General features: G+C 41.2%; 1 protein-coding gene across 1 annotated transcript; it reads left to right on the top strand.

The window, feature by feature from the left end:
• The first annotated feature begins 171 nt into the window (after positions 1-171).
• LOC128630127 (plexin-C1) lies at positions 172-16,270 on the top strand. The gene is made up of 10 exons (XM_053678707.1): positions 172-1,323; positions 2,751-2,879; positions 3,309-3,443; positions 3,741-3,841; positions 6,651-6,759; positions 6,860-7,013; positions 7,155-7,260; positions 7,434-7,527; positions 13,480-13,518; positions 15,503-16,270. The coding sequence occupies exons 1-10, from the start codon at positions 406-408 to the stop codon at positions 15,611-15,613; spliced, it is 1,896 nt and encodes a 631-aa protein (XP_053534682.1). The 5' UTR covers positions 172-405; the 3' UTR covers positions 15,614-16,270.
• Positions 16,271-19,755: the final 3,485 nt, after the last annotated feature.

Here is a 19,755-nt window from a genome sequence, read left to right on the forward strand (position 1 = left end):
GCTATTCTAATATATCTGAATTCACCCAGTCCCCTTTGTGTGTGAATAACACCACTGGGGCGCAGCACTAAACCATGAACAATCCCGTTTTAATCTAAAAGTTTCATATCAGTGGCATAAATCTAAATTACCTGATGGTACTGAAGGTGCTGAAGTTGATCAGTGATCAACAATGCGGTCAGATAACCATCTTTATCTAGCCTATAAATAAAAAGCGATTGACACATTACAGCTGTGCATTTTAACAGCTGTGCGGCTTTCAGCTGGTGACAGGATGTGTTGCAAACATTCTTTACGCGGAAGCCGTCACTTTTATTCACTTTCAGTGAGCAGACACAGGCTCCAGAGTTCATCTGTCTAAAAGGCTGAAGGCTCCGGGATTCAGCCCCCACGTGTACGGACACCATGAGGACGCTTTTACTCGGGATATTTATTCTCTTTAAAGGAGCAATTTGCACGTCTGAGTACAACTTTAACGATGTGATCAGACACTTTGCTGTGGGAAACGGTAAGGTGTTTGTTGTTACCGACTCTCAGCTCCACCAAATGCGGCACGATCTCGAAGTGGAGAAGATTAAAGTCATATCAAACACCACGGACCAGAACGCAGTGAACATCTTGTTGCCTTTCGAGGCGAACGGAACTCTGATCACATGCGGCACTTTGAACTGCGGACACTGCGAGGTCCTGGATATAAATGATATAACACGAACTATCTACATGGAGAACTTGCCGGTTGGACCGCTTGTGAACGAATCATCCGTTGCGTTCCTTGTCGATTATCCAGGCGACAGTAATGGCACATACATGTTGGTGGGGAGAGAGAATAATGATGAAAAGAAAATGTGTACCGATGCCGGTGTGGTATTGTACAACACTCTCTACACTCAGCATGGTGATATTTTTTCTAAATCAGACTCTGCTACAACTGAAGCCTACATTAAGATTCCTGGTGTTGAGTGGGTAAACGGTTTCCAGGTATCTTCACAGTTTCAGTCCTACCTCTTCGCCAACATTAATTTAACCAGCAAAATGAAAAAAGTGGTTTTCTTTAAGATGGATAACAACCAGAAAAAAACAGAAATGACGAGATCTCTGAAAGTTGCAACTTTACGCTGCTGTGATGACCAACTTCGCCAGAAACTTGTGTCCTCTGCCTTTATCTCGTCGGAGTCTTCTCTTTTATGGATGGGAATATTCACTGCAGAGCGTCCAGACCACCCTGAGAACACTGTGTTGGCTATTTACAACATTACTGCCAGCAGACCAGTGAATCCTCCTGAAGAAATCAGATGCAGTCCAGACTGTCCCAGATCAACACAGGTTTGAAACACTTAGATAGTTGCTCTAAAACTTAAAACATTTTAACGTAGACCTATTTATAATCTCCATGCAAGCAACATATATATGTTATATAGGTTATATATGTTATTACCAGGGTTGGGAGGGTTACTTTAAAAATGTATTTCATAACACTTACAAATTACTTTAAAAAATGTCATCAGTAACTTAATCCAAGTATCACAATATGAAAGTAATGTAATCTGATTATTTTTGCATTACTTCAAGGCCACATATGTAAATAAAGTCAAGTGAAAAGCAATATAATCTAAAATACTTTTATTTAGAGCTTAAAACATGTTCAATGTTTTTTTTTAAAAAAATAAAATAAAAATAAATAAATAAATAAATAAATAAATAAATAAAAGATTATTGTCCCTGATGCGGGCCACTTCTTCGTGTTCAGAAGTCTTTGTTTTGGTCTGTTTTTCAAACTAAAACGTTTCCAAAAGTCTCCGTTTTCGAGGGCCGGAGTGTAGACATAACTGTAGCAAAAGTTATACGTTTTAAAAACAAAAAGCACTGGTGTAAACAGGGCCTAAGTCCCGCCTTCTCGCCCACCGATTGGTCGATTATAAAAGACTTGCCGCAACTATTGGCCAAATTCCTGCCTCTCAACCATTATCCTACTCTCAGAGTGAAGATGAAGCGCTGTTGTGTACAGTGTTAAACAGTTGCTTGACAATAGCAACAAATGAAGCTGTCCTGAGTCGAAACAACACCCATGACCATATAAGGTCATTTTAATTTCATGTAATCACATTACTCGTATCACATGGCCATTCAAATGTGTACAAAGTGGTAGAATGTATACTCATGGCATCTGATATTTTATTTTGTTCCATGGACATTCAAAAGAATTTACGAATTTATATACATTTATGTGATGCTAATAGTGCTAATGGTGTGTCCTTTTCAGTGCATTTAAATCTGCATTCATTATTTATTTATTTTCTTAAAACTAATCCAAATATTGAACATGTTTTAAGCTCTAAATAAAAGTATTTTAGATCATATTGTTTTTCTCTCGACTTTATTTGCATATGTGGCCTTGAAGTAATCCAAAAATAATCAGATTACATTACTTTCATATTGTGATACTTGGATTACATTACTGATGACATTATTTTGAAGTAATTTGTAAGTGTAATGGAATACATTTTTAAAGTAACCCTCCCAACTCCGTATATATTGTGTTACGTCAAAAGATTTGCTGTCCAAATAGTATTCCTTTTTTAATTACATTAAAATTTATTATCATTATTTTTTTTTACCTGTAATCTGATTAATTTGTTTCCTGACATAACTGTAACTGTTTTTTTGTATCCTGATTACGTAACGTCGTTACATGTACTCCGTTACTCCCCAAGCCTGGTTTCTACTGATAACCATTTGTCTTGTTCCTGTAGAATATCGAGGCTGTTGTAGATCCCCTTGCTGTGGTATTCAAACACAATTCAATGACATCTGTGGCAGCGAAAATTAAAGGGTCTTGGACTGTGCTGTACATCGGAACTGCAAATGGCCAACTGATGAAGGTCTGATTCTCTCTCGCTCTCTCTCTCGCTCTCTCTCTCTATATTTCATGGTAAATGGTACACCCAAACCCTGTACGCACAGTCAGCCAGACAACACTTGCAGACTATTATTGTTCAAGCACATGTACTAGATATGTTTTTGAAGATTGAAGACAATGCAAAAAGAATGTTTCTTATGTTATGTACAACAACAGTATATTTATAAACACAGTGAAGACAGCACACTTTTTCTTTTTCTTCATGTATTTTTATTATTATTAATTCTAATACAAGTTTGCCTATGTCTACATCTATCTACTATGATATGTACACACTTTTCCTCTCTATATGAGAAGCTGGTAAATAAATCTTTACAGTGGCTGTGAAGGCCATGCATTGTGTTGAAACTCCACATAATGATTCCAAGCCTTGTTTTGTGTCATATGACAGCTTGTACTGGACACAGATTACAGGTCTGGCTGTGCAAAAGTACTATACAGATCTGATGATGACAGGATGGTGTTTCCCAGAATGTACTTTGACCCAGTGGATCATAATTACATCTACATAGCTTTGAGAAATCAGGTGAGTTTTAGCTGGTCTGAAGTTAAAGCTGTGCCTGCACACATGGATTTTTAGGATGAAATTGAGACAAGTGACCAACTCTATTCATTATTTATGCCAAATGATTTAAGAGGCAGTGCTCAAAGTTAAGAATCAGCCAGTTCACTTCAGCAGTTTAAACAAATGGTTAACTCCTAATAGCAATAAGACAAATAATAGCAATTAATGCCATAGCTTAATAGTGTTTGTGTGTATGTGTGTGTGTGTGTGTGTGTGTGTGTGTGTGTGTGTGTGTGTGTGTGTGTGTGTATGTTGTAGATTAAACGTGTTGCAGTGACTCAGTGTGGTATGTATGGCACTTTAAGAGACTGCATTGGCAGCATGGACCCTTTCTGTGGATGGTGTGGGGTCACAAAAAGGTAACCTTCTAACCAACTCTTTTACATCTCTCACTAATGAAATGTTTATGTTCATTGTTCAGTTCTATATTCAGTTCATTAACTCTTCCAGCAACCAATGCCTTTTTTTCAGCTTTCTTTCATTAGTTAGCTCTTACTGCCTTATATGCTCGTGCATCACCAACCTGATGCAGTGTAATTGTCTGTAGTAACAGCACATATCTTACAGACTGAAATACACTCACTGTCCACTTTATTAGGAACATCTGTACATTCATGCAGTTTTTACCTAAACTGCGCAGTTCGTTTTTAAGATTATTTACAGCATATATTATGTGCTGTACAAGATTTCAAACACTCCATCAGCAATAAACAGAACGAGTCACTTCATTTTGTTGCTGTCGTTTTTCTTAGCTACTTCCTGGTGCTTTTTTAATTAGCACAATAGACACCAGAAAATTGTTCTCACCAGCATGGAACTACACATTGCAGCTATGGTAACCATGCAACCAAACAGTGGAAAAGAGGCTGTTTTTCTGTCTGTTTGAGGGGTTATTTCTCTCATTAATGATCAGTGGAGTGAGATAGACAACTGGGGAGATACACGGGAACCTGGAGAATATCCCAGGGAGCATCAGACACAAGGCAGGGTACACCGTGGACAGGGTGCCAATCCATCGCAGGGCACAATCACATACACATTCACACACCCATGCATACACTACGGACACTTTGGACATGCCAATCAGCCTACCATGCATGTTTTTGGACTGGTCAGGAAACCGGAGTACCCAGAGGAAATCCCTGCAGCATGGGGAGAACATGCACACACACACACAGGGCTGCGTTTTTGGAATTGAACCCCCAGCCCAGGAGGTGTGAGGGGAATGTGCTAACCAGGTCTCTACAGTAACAATTATTTTTACGGTTGAAGTTCAGGGTTTTTTTTTAGAGATGCTAATGTTAATGTGCTACAATATAACACACAAGTAGGCATGAGAGAACTTGAGCTGGTCAATTATGACAGAATTTAAGAACATAGCGTGAGCCATGACAAATTCATTTACCTTCTATAAACTAAATTGAATATTTTCAGTTAATTTTACAGTTAATTTGCTGTATGCAAAAAAACAACAACCATTAACCTGTTTCATCTTGTAAACAAATACAAAAAACCTCAGTGTTCACTCTTTGAAGTCTGCTCCTCTTAAATATATTTAAAGCTACACTATTAGACATTTTCCACTGTCATGGTTCTGGGCTGGAGTCAGTTCTCGAACCGCTCTGTGTATATTGTGTATATATCTGAATAATCTCATATAGGATGTGATTGGATGAGTTAATTTACCCGTCAGATGCAAAGCGCTTTAGGTTAATGGTGTTCATTAGGGATGCTCCGATCAGGATTTTTACAGCTGATACCGATCGAGATGCCAATCTTTTTTCGTTTAAGCTTTAATCAGGAGGTCATAAACAGTTAAATGTAAGCTCTCTGCTCATGGTCACTGTTATTTGAATTAAAATAATAGCAATGAGAAATACTGTTGGGTAATTGATAAATAAACAAGCATAAAATATTTATTTTTAAATATCTTAAACAATAAAGAGTCCTAATTAAAAGTAACTAACACAAAAATGAAGGCTAATAGCCTTCTAAGGAAATAGCTTACTAAGCTTAATGTCAAACTGATATTAAATGCAACCCATAGTAATTAAACATTATTTCATTTGTCATTTTATTTATATTTTATGAATTAATTATAATATCTATTTTTTATATTAACTGATTTATTTATAACTAAGCACATTTTCTGTCTTTAGATTTTATTATTTTTTGTTCATCAGTTGTTCCTTTTAGATTGGTCCCCCAGTAAATTGTTGCCATGTCTGCTGATAATATTGTGTCAATAAAAGATGGCGGTTTATGAGATCAGCAAGTTGAGAGAAGCAAATGATGTTCAGTGTTACTCTTGTCATCATAATGGCTTCTTTGTTCGTTTGACTGAGGTGATGAAAAGCAGTCTGAAAATTGTTGCACGGTGTAGATGCATTTTGGAGTTGTAGTTTTTATTCTGATTTTATTATTCAACTTTAAACAGGTCACTCGCAATGTCTATATATTTTTCCACAGTCGCACAAAATTGCAAATGCTACTGAAATGGTCGCACTGTAGAGCCCTGCTAACCACTAATCTACTGTGCACGACAATTCCAAATCGAAAGGCAAAAACATAGTCAAAAAGCAAGTGAGGAGTCAAATTGGCAAAACGGCATAAACAGGGCTTAGACAAAAATCGAGAAATACGAGGACAAAACAGGACAAAATCCCTTTAACGAGGAACTAGGATCAAGGGCTCGGTATGGGTCAGGTGAAAAACACACAGAAACACACAATACTTTGCACTGAACAAAGAAACATGAGGGGTTTAAATGATAAATGTAACCAAAGGTGGAAACAATAACAGCTGAGACATTAGGGAGGAACCAATGCATAACAAGGGCGGAGACAGGACAGAAACAAACAAAAAAACCCACAATTGTCAAAAGTAAACAAAATCACTGTTGACCCGGAACTGCATGCTGTTGCGCTTCGGGCAGTTCATACTCGGCACATGCTCCGGCACACAGAGTGAGGGGAAATCCATCACACTGTGAGAGAAAACATACTGTGAGTTCTGATATATATATATATATTCCTTCAAAACATGACCAGACTTCTCAAACCACTTGCTTATTCGTGTTATCCACGGGTTTTAGTGGTTATGTGTTCAACAAAGCAGCCCTCTGACATTAGGCATTTCTTTTTGTCCCCTCATTTTTGTTCACTCTAGATGCTGTTTGCAGAAGGAGTGTACAGCACCATCTTGGATCTCCATTGCTAAAGATTCTTTTCAGAAAGAGCTGATTTCCTTTCAGGTTATTTCTTTGATCCCTGGAGAGGTAAATGTTATTGAATGAAATATGAAAAACCTCTTATCTTTTTATGGAAATGTACAGTATTTGTTTCTTTTTAATGTTATTAATTGTTGTCCACTCTCAGATCAATCTGACTGTATACCTGCACCTGGAGGCCACAGAAAGTCTTCCTTTAACATGTACATTCAAGGCAGGAAGTGTGGATCTGTGTACTAGCCCAGTTGCACACTTTCCCAGCTGCTCCTGCAATTTCCCTGAAAAGGACCTGTCTTCTGATAGTCAGTATTTTCACAGTATTCTTCAGAATTGTGTGGGTCATATCACATTTTATTGGCTAAGTAAAAAAAAAACCTTTTTTTTTTTTTTTTAAAATGAATTGATTTTGCCCAACAATATGTAACTCTGCTCTACTTCTCCAGGACTCAAAGTCACAGTGACAGTCAATATTAGTGATCAGATCTTCACAGACAGCCTGACACTGAGGAGCTGCCCAAATATCACAGAGAATACACAATCAGATGCTCAGTAAGAAGATCCATTATTAAAAACCAAATATCTGTAACCAACCATCTGTCACTTTAACATGTTATTGGCCTATATAATAGATATTTGATGACACCGTATATATCATATTCTGGATGACACCAAGAGTCATGGTATGGGCGTCTGGTATAGTTTAATGTCTATTTAATATTTAGGTGCACAGCCTGTGTCTCAGCTGGGTGTTATTGGAACAACAGTGGCATGAAGTGTACCTGGACTCCTAAATCTGCACCATATGTACACATACAGGTGAGTCTGTGTAATGTACTCAGCTACATACAGCATACAAGTGAGACATGACACACGTCTCACTACTTTCTATATTACTTTTGGTTATTTCAGTTGAGCTTTTGCTAACTTTATTTTTAACACATGCAGTTTTTTTTATTAGAGAATTGTTTGCTCCCATTTGTGAATTTCTTACACCACCCTTTCCGCAATCATTGGTTTCATTCGTCTAGTTTGTTCTGTATAGTTCCTTTCCTGTTTCATTGGGAAGTTTTCATATGTATTCAGTGATTCTGTTTCTGGGTTGGTTGTTCTGTCTTTTTTATACTGATCTTGGGTTTCAGAAGTACCTCAATAATCAGATTTATTAGCTCCATGGATTTTATGTTTTAGTTTCATATGTAGAATACAGTGCTGTGAAAAAGTATTTACCCCATCCTGATTTCTTCTGTTTTTGTGTATTTCTCATACTAAATACATTTAGATCTTCAAACGAAATCATACATAAAACAAAGGCAACCTGAGAAAACACACAATACAGTTCCCTTTCAAAGGGAACTTCGACGTTGCGTTTAGCATAACACTATGGGGAGCGCCTGACGCGCGACCGGCATCTGAAGCTTGTGTAAAATCATGCCTATTTATAGGCCTGCCATGATCAGGTGACGTGGTAATTAAGTGATATAAATATGGCACCTGTGAACCTCGCCATCAGCCTTTATTATCTTCAGCAAAGACTGCATGTCAGTTGTCTGTGTAAAGAAACAAAAAGACGCTTCATTTAATTGCTATCTTTTCTCAAAATCTCAGAACTTTTCTATCCCTCTAAAAAAAAGAGAAGAAAAAAAGGAATGAGCGACAGAGAAAAATATGAGTAAGAGAATTCAGGAAGTGTGTTACGGCTTGCTCCCATTTCATCACGGGGAATAGTGCACACTTTCTGGGTGAAGTGTCTAGTCATGTAGCATGCGATGGCAGCCTCGAGAGGCTGCGCATGGTAATGTCTACATTAAGCAGCTCGGCTCGCGACTCGCGCCCTTATAGGCGGAAGCCGAAGCGAGTTGGGTTTCAGAGCCTCGCGATCTGGGCCAGCCACTGCCGAGGCAGCTAGCCATCTCAGGTTTGGGGGATCTCTTATGGATCTAGAAGAGGAGCCGGAGACGAGCGCTGCTCTATCTCTTGCTCTGTCTTCCGGGTTCGGCTCTCCGCTGGATTTTGGAGCTCACGTCGTGACTCCTCCTTCCGCAATGGAAAGCCAAAAGGGGGAGAAAAAACACACACCCAAAAATAATAGTAATAATTCCTCTCTGACTCCGAGGAACCAGAAGGATGTGCTAAAAACTGAGAGCAGAGTATAAAGAGCTGTTTGAAGTGATTACTAAGGCTGGATGAGCCTTTTTCTCCCCAATGAAAGTAAATCCCTCACACTGCAGAAACTCCCCTTTCTTCCAGAAGTGCATGACAAAATATCAGGCTTCTGGGGGAAAACCACGTATAAGCCGTATTTATAATCCCACGATGTTGGATTATTCAGCCATTGTGGGGAATGAACGGCATGGCTATTTAGTTATGCTGAAGGTGGAGGAGGTGCTTGCGAGCTACCTCTCTCCATCGTTGGCAGGTAATTATGGGGGCCGGCTTTGCCATCCAAGCCACCGTGTAAGGCCACCGTGGCATTGGTGGGCAAGGCCTATGCAGTAGTAGTCTTGTTTGAGGGTCACTGCAGACAATGACAGTGTTGCAGGCCTACCAAGCAGACCTGCTGAGTGAGCTCAACATATGGCAGCATTCAGCCAGTTCCTTCCCTGTTGTCTCGAGTTCACCCGGGCATCCAAGAGTGGAGCCCGGGCCAGCACTAGTGCGAGGGAGACCCAGAAGGCGAGTATGGCAGCCCGCCAACCCCCGCAGACAACAAGGGGAACCGGGCAGCCACGGTCGTGGCCTGCTACTAGGCCTGATCTGAGAATGGTCATAAAGGCCAAGCAGGCAAAGAAGAGCGGTCCTGAGGGGCCGTGGAGGGACGTATCAGGGGACATGAGGTTGTTAGGGCAGTTAGCCCTCAGTGCTACTGTAGGGCCTCCTCTAACCAAAACGGTCCCAAGTTTTCAGTGTTCTGTGGTCAGCAAGCTGTCACAGGGCAACTAAAATCTGATGCTTTCTCTCCAATAGAATGTGGACTAGTTAACGTCACTAAAAGACCATCTGGCAGCATGGAAGCTATTGCAAAATGTGTCTCCATGGGTTCTGTCTACTGTAGAAAAGGTTTCCCGGGTCCATTTTATAGCTTGCCCCCCCCGGTTCAGAGGTGTACTCACCACAGTAGTCAGCACAGACCAGAGCCCGACGCAAGCACAGGAAGTAAGATCCCTCTTGGACAATGGGGCCATAGAACATGTACCCCATTCCCTGAGGGAGGGAGGTTTTTACAGCCGTTATTTCCTGGTCCTCAAAAAATAGGAGTATGCGGCCAGTTTTAGATCTGCGTCATCTGAACTGTACTCTTCAGACATACAGGTTCAAGATGCTGATGCCCAAACTTAACATTCCACAGATTCAGTTTGAGGACTGGTTTGTGACGATAGAGCTAAAAGGTGCATATTTCCACATAGAAATATTGCTATCTTTATCCCCTCGCACCTTCACAAAGTGCATGGATGTCACTCTGGCTCCACTGTGACTCCAGGGCATCTGTGTACTAAACTACCTGGACGACTGGTTAATTCTAGCACGATCCAGGAAACTGGCAGTTCAACATCGAGATGTTGTTCTCGCCCACATGAAGAGCTTGGGGCTTGGGTGGAACCTCAGAAAAATATGCTTTCCCCAGTGCAGTGGACAACTTTTCTGGGGGTTATAAGGATTCTACTATGATGAGGGCATTTCTATCCCCAACATGCGTAGGGTCAATCCTATCAACATTGAGCAAGATAAAGTTGGATCTTGGGAGACTATTGGTGCTTATGGGCCTATTGCACAGGAGACCGTTCAGTGGTGGCTGAGAAGTTGGGGGTTTTGTCCAAGGTTGAGTGTCCCCGGATTCTAGCCTTGGGTCACACTCTAGGGATGTCTCCTTAGTGCAAGAAGGTAATGACAGACACCTCCCTCACGGGCTGGAGCGCAGTCTTAGAGCTGTCCAGCTCACGGTCTCTGGTGCTGCCCTCATCTGGAGCGGCATATAAATTGCCTAGAAATGTGGGCCATATTTCAATAACTGAAATTCCTTCTTCCTCAATTGAGAGGTCACCATGTGTTTACAGACAACACACCGGTCTCATATATTGACCACCGGGGAGGATTATGTCCGTGCCCCCTGTTCAGGCAGGCGCAACTAATTGTTCTCTGGGCAGAAGGAAAGTTTGTCAGTGAGTGCAATGTACATTCTGGGAATATGGGGGCAGACATCCTGTTGAGGCAGGGGAATTGGTGGCTCTATCCACAAGTGGTGGAGTCCATATGGCGAAGTTTGGCCAAGCGGGACTGCATGTGTTTGCCTCTGAGGAGACAACACACGGCCCGCTGTGGTTCACCCTCACTCCTCCTGCACAGTTAGGGCTGGACGCCATGGTGCACATTTGGCCAAGGTCACATCTGTACGCCCCCCCCCCCCCCCCCCCCACCCCATCGCTCTGTTCCCACAAGTTCTAGCCCTGCTAGATGGCACTCCTTGGGAGATTCCCATCCACAGGGATCCACTGTAGACCCACTGAACTGTGCAATAGCTACAGTCCTGGAGTTCTAACAAGAACATTTCTCAGTGGGGTGGGCTCCTTCTACAATCAGGGTTTACATGGCCGCATTTCGGCCAGCCATGCCCCTGTTGATGGAACCTCTGTGGGGCAACATCCTCTAACTTCGAGGTTCATGCATGGTGTCAGGCGGCTTAGGCCCATCTGCAGGCCAGGCATACCTTCCTGGGACCTTTCTGTGGTCCTGGAAGGTCCGTCAGGGGCCCCATTTGAGCCCTTAGAGTCAGCGTCTTAGAAGCTTCTGACTCTAAAGGTAGCTCTTTTGCGGGCCTTAACATCTCTCAAGTGAGTAGGTGATCTACAAGCTCTCTCTGTTGCCCCTTCCTGCCTTGACTTTGCCCCTGGATTAGCCAAGGCCTTACTGTATCCTATGCCAGATTATATTCCTAAAGTGCCTAGATTGGCTGCCCACCCTGTGGTGTTGCAGGCTTTCTGCCCTCCTCCATTCCCCACACTGGAACAAGAGAGAATGCACCTGCTGTGTCCAGTAACGGTTTTCTGTACTTACGTCCACTGCTCGGCCAGTGGCGTAAGTTGGAGCAGCTGCTGGTCTGCTTCGGTGTAATAACTTGAAATCTGCAAAAATAAATCAGACATGTGAACTCATGGCAAATAACTCAGCAACTCACAAGTTAATAACATGTTTATGGCCCAATCTGGACCACTGGGCTATAGAAATATGGCCGTTTAAAAAACAAAGCGAAACAAAAAAAACCTAGCCAATCACTCCTGGACCCTTAGGCAAAGGCAAATAATTCACCTTCTCTTCATGCAGCATAACATCAATCAGCCATAACATTAAAACCACTGACAGATGAAGTGAGTAACATTGATTTTCTCATTACAATGGCATCTGGCAAAGGGTGATGTATATTAGGCAGCAAGTTAACAGTCAGTTCTCGAAGTTAATATGTTGGAAGCAGGAAAAATGGCCAATCATAAGGATCTGAGTGACTTTGACCAGGGCCAAATTGTGATGGCCAAATGACTGGGTCAGTGCATCTCCAAAGCGACAGGTCTTTGAGGTGTTCCTGGTGTGCAGTGGTTAGTACCTACCAAAAATGGTCCAAGGAAGGACAACTGGAGAACCAGTGACAGGATCATGGGTGGCCAAGGCTCATTGATCTGCATGGGGAGCGAAGGCTAACTCGTTTGTTTCAGTCCCACAGAAGAGCTCCTGTAGCCCAACTTACTGAAAAAGGTCATGCTGGCTGTGATAGAAAGTTGTGAGAACACACAGTGCACCACAGCTTGCTGTGTATGGGGCTGCATAGCTGCAGACCGGTCAGAGTGTCCATACTGACCCCTGTCCACTGCCAAAAGCACCTACAATGGGCACGTGAGCATCAGAACTGGACCATGGAGCAATGGAATAAGGTGGTCTGGTCTGATGAATCACATTTTATTTTGCATCATATGGATGGCCAGGTTCATGTGCGTTCTGCTGGGAAACCTTGGGTCCTGGCATTCATGTAGATGTTACTTTGACACAGACCAAGCAACGGTATTCCATAATTGCAGTGGCTTCTTTCAGCAGGATAATGCGTGCTGAAAAACTGCAAAATTTGTTCAGGAATGGTTTGAGGACCATGAAAGGTGTAGACTTGGCCTCCAAAGTCCACGGTTCTCAGTCTGATCGAGCATCTGTGGGATTTACTGTACAAACAAGTCTAATCCATGTAAGCCCCATCTCGCAATTTACAGGACGTAAAGTATCTGTTGCTAACGTCTTGTGACAGATACCACAGCACACCTTTAGAGGTCTTGTAGAGTCCATGCCTTGATGGGTCAGAGCTATTTTGGTGGCACAAGGGGGACCTACACAATATTAGGCAACTGGTTTTAATGTTATGGCTGATCTCTGTATATTGGCAGCACACTAGGCTCCTATTTCAATGATGTATATAAATTTCACTTTCTCATTTATATGAAGTCAACCTATTAGTCTGTTTTTATTTTTCCAGTTTTAATATATTTATTTAACATTTGGGCTTAAGTTGCCAACTCTGAATATGGTTGATAATTAGTTTAAAAATTATACATCTGTATTTGAAGACGTTCCAAATGAAGTAATGTTTCTTCTTCTTCTACCTTTTTTCAGTTAATCATGACGTATTTTAACACAATGTTCTGTTTTAAAAATGTAATTTGGCATTTGGAGTTTGAATTGGATAAGTATAATAATGAAACGATTAAACATTAAAATGCGTTTCCATCCCCTATGCAGGACATTTGCAAGCAGTCTTCCTCTGAGAAAAACAACATGGTGAGTGATATATGGATCTGATCGCACAGCATTAACAGAAAGAAGATTTCTGTTAGGGAAGTTAAGAGGTGTGAAAGAGGAATTGGATTTGTGTTCATCAGACCTTTTAAATATTTATATTTTAAAATATAATTTTATATATATATATATATATATATATATATATATATATATATATATATATATATATATATATATATATATATATATATATATATATAATTAATATTAAAATATTAATATTTTATTTCTAAATGAATAGCCAGCCTACTTTCACAAAACATTTATACTTTTGGAAAGGAGCACAATATCTTGATTTATGCCTTTAGTATTTGATAGTTTTTTAATATTTTAATTCAAATTTGATATTGATCGGCATGGCTTTTTGCAGTGTCATGTGAAATAGTTTTCCATTCATACACTGGATATAAACAATTTACACACCCCTGTTAAAATGGCAAGATAAATGATGTCAGAACTTTTTCCACCCTCAATGTGAAATTACAACATATAATAATAAAGTGAAAAACAATCAGAAACATTTTAGGGAAAAATAGGAAAAATTACAAACCAATAACTTGGTTGCATAAGTGTGCACACCCCTAAATGAATATTATTTTATTACACTCAGTCTTTTGGGTCTATCAGTGTGGCACATCTTGACTTGGCAATATTTTCCCACTCTTTCTTGCAAAAGCATTCTAGATTCATCAGATTGTGAGGGCTTTTCTCTGTGCACAGCCCACTTCAGGTCACCCCACAGATTTCTAGTTGGATTCAGGTCTGGGGTCTGGCTAGGTCATTCAAAAACTTTGATTTTCTGTTGGTTAAGCCATTCTTTTGTTGATTTGGATGTATCCTTTGGGTCATTGTCGTAGTGAAAGGTAAAATTCCTTTTCATCTTCAGATTACAAGCAGACACCTGAAGGTTTTGCACTATAATTTGGTATTTGTAGCTATTCTTGATTCCCTCCATCTTGATAAAAGCCCCAGGTCTGGTGGGAAAAACAGCCCTAATGCATGATGCTTCCACCACCATGCTTCACTGTGGGTAAGGTGTTCTTTTAATGGTATTATTATACCTTTTGGAATTGGTCTCCTAAGACCAAAACACATGATTTGGAGTGATTCAGTTGGGTTTGGATGTTTTTTTGATAAAGGTCTTCTGTCTATCCACCCTACGCCATAGCCCAGACATGTGAAGAATACAAGAGATTGTTGTCACCTGCAGAGAGTAATCAGTACCTGTCAAATATTCCTGCAGCTCCTTTAATGTTGCTGTAGGTCTTTTGGCAGCCTCCCTGATAAGTTTTTGTCTTTTCCTTTTGTAAATCTTGGAAGGACGTCCTGTTCTTGATGTCAGTGTACTGCATTTTCACTGTTTCTTGACAATGGCCTTCGCAGTGTTCCATTATACATTTAATGTTTGGGAATTCTTTTATACCCCTCTCCTGATGGATTCCTTTCTACAAGTTAGATACCATGCATGCAATGTAAGCTCTTCGCAGACCATGGCTTCAGCAGTGAGAGGAAACCAAGAAGATGTGAAGAAAATCCTACAGAAACAGCTGAACTTTATTTAGGGTTAATCAGAATAATTTCACTGATGACAGCTATATGATAATTACTTTTGAATATGAGATCAAATGTGATTGTTTCATTCTGAACACAGCCACATCCACAATTATAAACGGATGTTCACACTTACTATTAATAAATACACTTAATAACCAGGGTATTGTATGTTTTATATTTTTCCTAATTTTCCCTAAAATGTTCCAGATTTATCTTAGTTTCAATTGTTTCCATCACAAATACGTGCAATTTTAACAGGGGTGAGTAGACTTTAGAGCGGAAGAGAATATCGTAGCGTCAAGACGGACTCCGTGCGTGTTTGCAGCGATTCGCAATCTCCGATCACGACGGTAACCTCACGCCCCATGCTAATCTCTCTCTCTCTCTCTCTCTCCCTCTCTCTCTCCAGGAGGTACAAGAGCGGACGAGACCGCCGGATAGTGAGAGTCGCACATATGGAGGACGCCGGCCTGGGAAAACCCCCGCCCCGCCTCGGGAATCCCGCCTCCGCCACGAGTAGACTCCGCTGGCCGTCACGCCTCCACAAAACCCCGCACTCATCCACTTATAACCCATTCACCTCACCCTAGCCACAATAAACCACCGTTTGCGAACATCCTTCTCTCTCCTGTGGGTCTGTACACTGCCCTTCCCCGGGCTAATCCCTCACAATATATATATATCCTTCCCTCCTTCCCTCAGCCAGGGCATTAAAAATGGGTCGTGGATGGGTATTCCAGCATGACAATGACCCAAAACACACGGCCAAGGCAACAAAGGAGTGGCTCAAGAAGAAGCACATTAAGGTCCTGGAGTGGCCTAGCCAGTCTCCAGACCTTAATCCCATAGAAAATCTGGAGGGAGCTGAAGGTTCGAGTTGCCAAACGTCAGCCTCGAAACCTTAATGACTTGGAGAAGATCTGCAAAGAGGAGTGGGACAAAATCCCTCCTGAGATGTGTGCAGACCTGGTGGCCAACTACAAGAAACGTCTGACCCCTGTGATTGCCAACAAGGGTTTTTCCACCAAGTACTAAGTCATGTTTTGCAGAGGGGTCAAATACTTATTTCCCTCATTAAAATGCAAATCAATTAATAACATTTTTGACATGCGTTTTTCTGGATTTTCTTGTTGTTATTCTGTCTCTCACTGTTCAAATAAATCTACCATTAAAATTATAGACCGATCATTTCTTTGTCAGTGGGCAAACGTACAAAATCAGCAGGGGATCAAATACTTCTTTCCCTCACTGTATATATCCCTGTACTGTTCTACTTACTATCTCTTAACTCTTCTTTCTTGGCTGCTGCTGTGACACCCTAATTTCTCCATCTAGGGATTAATAAAGTATCATCTTATCTTATCTTACTTGGCATCTAATTATCCACGATTACTACAAGAAGTAACATTCTTACTTTACTCTTCCAAGGACAATCAGCATCTCCATGATTATATCTGATCTCCTCTCCAGGTGTTATGTCTCTTAAAGCAAAAAGGCACAAATGTGGCTTTCCTTTCATGATGATTCTCTTCATTTTGCAGTTGGGGTTAACGTGGTCATCACTAACCGGTCTTCCAAGAGTGCCATCATCCCTTGCAGCATCAATACTGAATTTGAACAAAACAGAAGACATTTATTTAGTTAAATTAGAAATAGTAGTGAACTAAAGAATGACTACTGCGCATCAGAATCGCAGCACTGCGCATCAGAATCGCAGCACTGCGCATCAGAATCGCAGCACTGCGCATCAGAATCGCAGCACTGCGCATCAGAATCGCAGCACTGCGCATCAGAATCGCAGCACTGCGCATCAGAATCGCAGCACTGCGCATCAGAATCGCAGCACAGTGCCACTTAAAGTCCTGAACTGCCCTGCTGCGTTTCTGCGTTTCTGATGCGCAGTTCACCAGAATCACGCTTCGGACGAAATACACATTTAACAAAACAAAACAAATAAACAAACAAAAAAAAACCACTAAAAAGGCAAATAATAAAAGCTATTAAAATCGTTTTTCTTATAACGGACAATATTATTGTTAAACACGATTCAGAACCGAGGTGAATCACAGACTATACTGTAAGCAGCGCTACATTTATAAATATATCAAATATATATGTGCACTCACGTTCAGATTTTTCCGTGCCAGATGAAGTCGAATATAAATCCTTTCAAGTTGCTGTGGTAAATTCGTTGTCTTCTTTTACTTTCCAGAGAGTCAATTAGGTCTCTGTATTCCAGCATGACTCACAAACTATTGAACTCCACAGGTGCCTCATTAAACTGAGATATTCAACAACATACTACCTCATTGGCTCAAAGCTCCAGTGATTGCTTGCTGTTTCAACCATTCAAAGTTCATCAAGTTCTTCTGTGTCAACCAATCGGAGTTCAGCATTGCTGTACTACGTAATCAAGTGTGCGAGCGCAATTGTTTTTACAGTCTTTGGCCAGAGGGGGCCTTTACACACTTGACACCCCCCTACACACACACTTTATCGAGTAAATATCAATGTTGAGGACTAATGAGATTTTTGGTGGAGAAGTTCAACTCGATAAAATAAACATGCTGCAACGCTTAGTATTGTGGGGACTCGATTTTAGGTCCCCACAATCAAAAATGTCCCAATCTTATTGGTGTGTAATCAGGCCGATGTCCACACACACACACACACACACACACACACACACACACACACACACACACACACACCACGACTTGCTTGTCGGACTCTGGTTCCACCTCCATATCTTTGTCTATCAAATGAGCAAGCTCCTCACCACCATGGCAATCATCATCATTCTCATAATGATCAACAGCACCAACAGCCTCTGCCCTGTCCTGTCCTAGAGACCAAAATAAAATCCGGGTAATCAACAAAAAACAGGAAATTACTGAATATAAAAATCAGGCACTCTTGTAGCAGAGCAATGCTAGAGGATCTACTGAGCCAGAAGAAGCTAACACTACAGCTCATTCTTCCTCACTGCTCATATGCCCCACTGTATACAACAAACTACCACTATGGGCATAACAGAGACCATTACCTGTGTGTCCATTACCTGAAGCCTCTCTGGAATTGAACACAAGAGGAACCAAGACCCAGGCGCATGATTCCCAATGTGTCTGGGGTGAAGTTATTGATCTGAAAATCTTTACAGCTGCCAAGAACCTCTCCCTTAATACTGGAACAAACACAAACTTTTCAAAGGATCTGAATTACTGTTTATTTCTGCATTATTAAGTGCTTTGTTTATTATTCCTGCACAAATTAAGCACAACAAACTAGATTTTTAAAGCTTGTTTTGAATGCATTTTGTTCAACAGCCCCCAAAATTAATGAAACCACAATATAATTTTTATGAAGCATTCTCTATGCATACATAATACTGTGTTTTCCCCTTATTCTAGCCAGTGGAATTAAATATTGAAATAAATATTGTTTAGCCTGACTCTTTTTGCTTCTACTGCTTGTCCAGTGAAATGGATCCCATGTCCAGCAGAATTCCCTACCTAAAGTCAACAAATTAATGCCTTGCAGCTGGTCTTTACCTGAGGAGCGGATACTTTTGCTTTTCATGTGCCTCTGCAGGATTCAGAGACTCAAGAGGCAGCCGAACAATCTTCATTGGCTGAAGGAACATAGCAGGGGTAAGATGCAAACATAAACCCAAGACTTGAGAACAAGTACTTTTCATCATGTGCATAATGATATGTTACATAATGATATGATACATGTTACTTATAACTGCCTTATAAAAGGTATATGTGAACAATACCAGGTTAACTTGTGAGAACCAGCAAAACTGACCTAAGCTGCACATTTTCTCATCTTGCGATGCATACGTGCACACACACACACACACACACACACACACACACACACACACACACACACACACACACACACACACACCTACACCTTCTGGATACAGACCAGCACAGAATATATTATACCTGAATATATAAAGAATATATAAAGAATATATAAAGATGATGCACAAGAAAGCCCACAAACAGTTTGCTGAAAACAAGCAGACTAAGGACATGGATTACTGGAACCATGTCCTGTGGTCTGATGAGACCAAGATAAACTTATTTGGTTCAGATGGTGTCAAACGTGTGTGGCGGCAACCAGGTGAGGAGTACAAAGACAAGTGTGTCTTGCCTACAGTCAAGCATGATGGTGGGAGTGTCATGGTCTGTGGCTGCACGAGTGCTGCCGGCACTGGGGAGCTACAGTTCATTGAGGGAACCATGAAGGCCAACATATGCTCTGACATACTGAAGCAGAGCATGATCCCCTCCCTTCGAAGAGTGGGCCGCAGGGCAGTATTCCAGCATGATAATGACCCCAAACACACCTCCATGATGACCACTGCCTTGCTAAAGAAGCTGAGGGTGAAGGTGATGGACTAAACCCTATTGAGCATCTGTGGGGCATCCTCAAACGGAAGGTGGAGGAGCACAAGGTCTTTAACATCCACCAGCTCCGTGATGTCATCATGGAGGAGTGGAAGAGGACTCCCATTGGCAACCTGTGAAGCTCTGGTGAACTCCATGCCCAAGAGGGTTAAGGCAGTGCTGGAAAATAATGGTGGCCACAAAAAATATTGACACTTTGGGCCCAATTTGGACATTTTCACTTAGGGGTGTACTCACT

The sequence above is a fragment of the Ictalurus punctatus genome, unplaced genomic scaffold (assembly GCF_001660625.3).
Source record: "Ictalurus punctatus breed USDA103 unplaced genomic scaffold, Coco_2.0 Super-Scaffold_100046, whole genome shotgun sequence".
Lineage (NCBI taxonomy): Eukaryota > Metazoa > Chordata > Actinopteri > Siluriformes > Ictaluridae > Ictalurus > Ictalurus punctatus.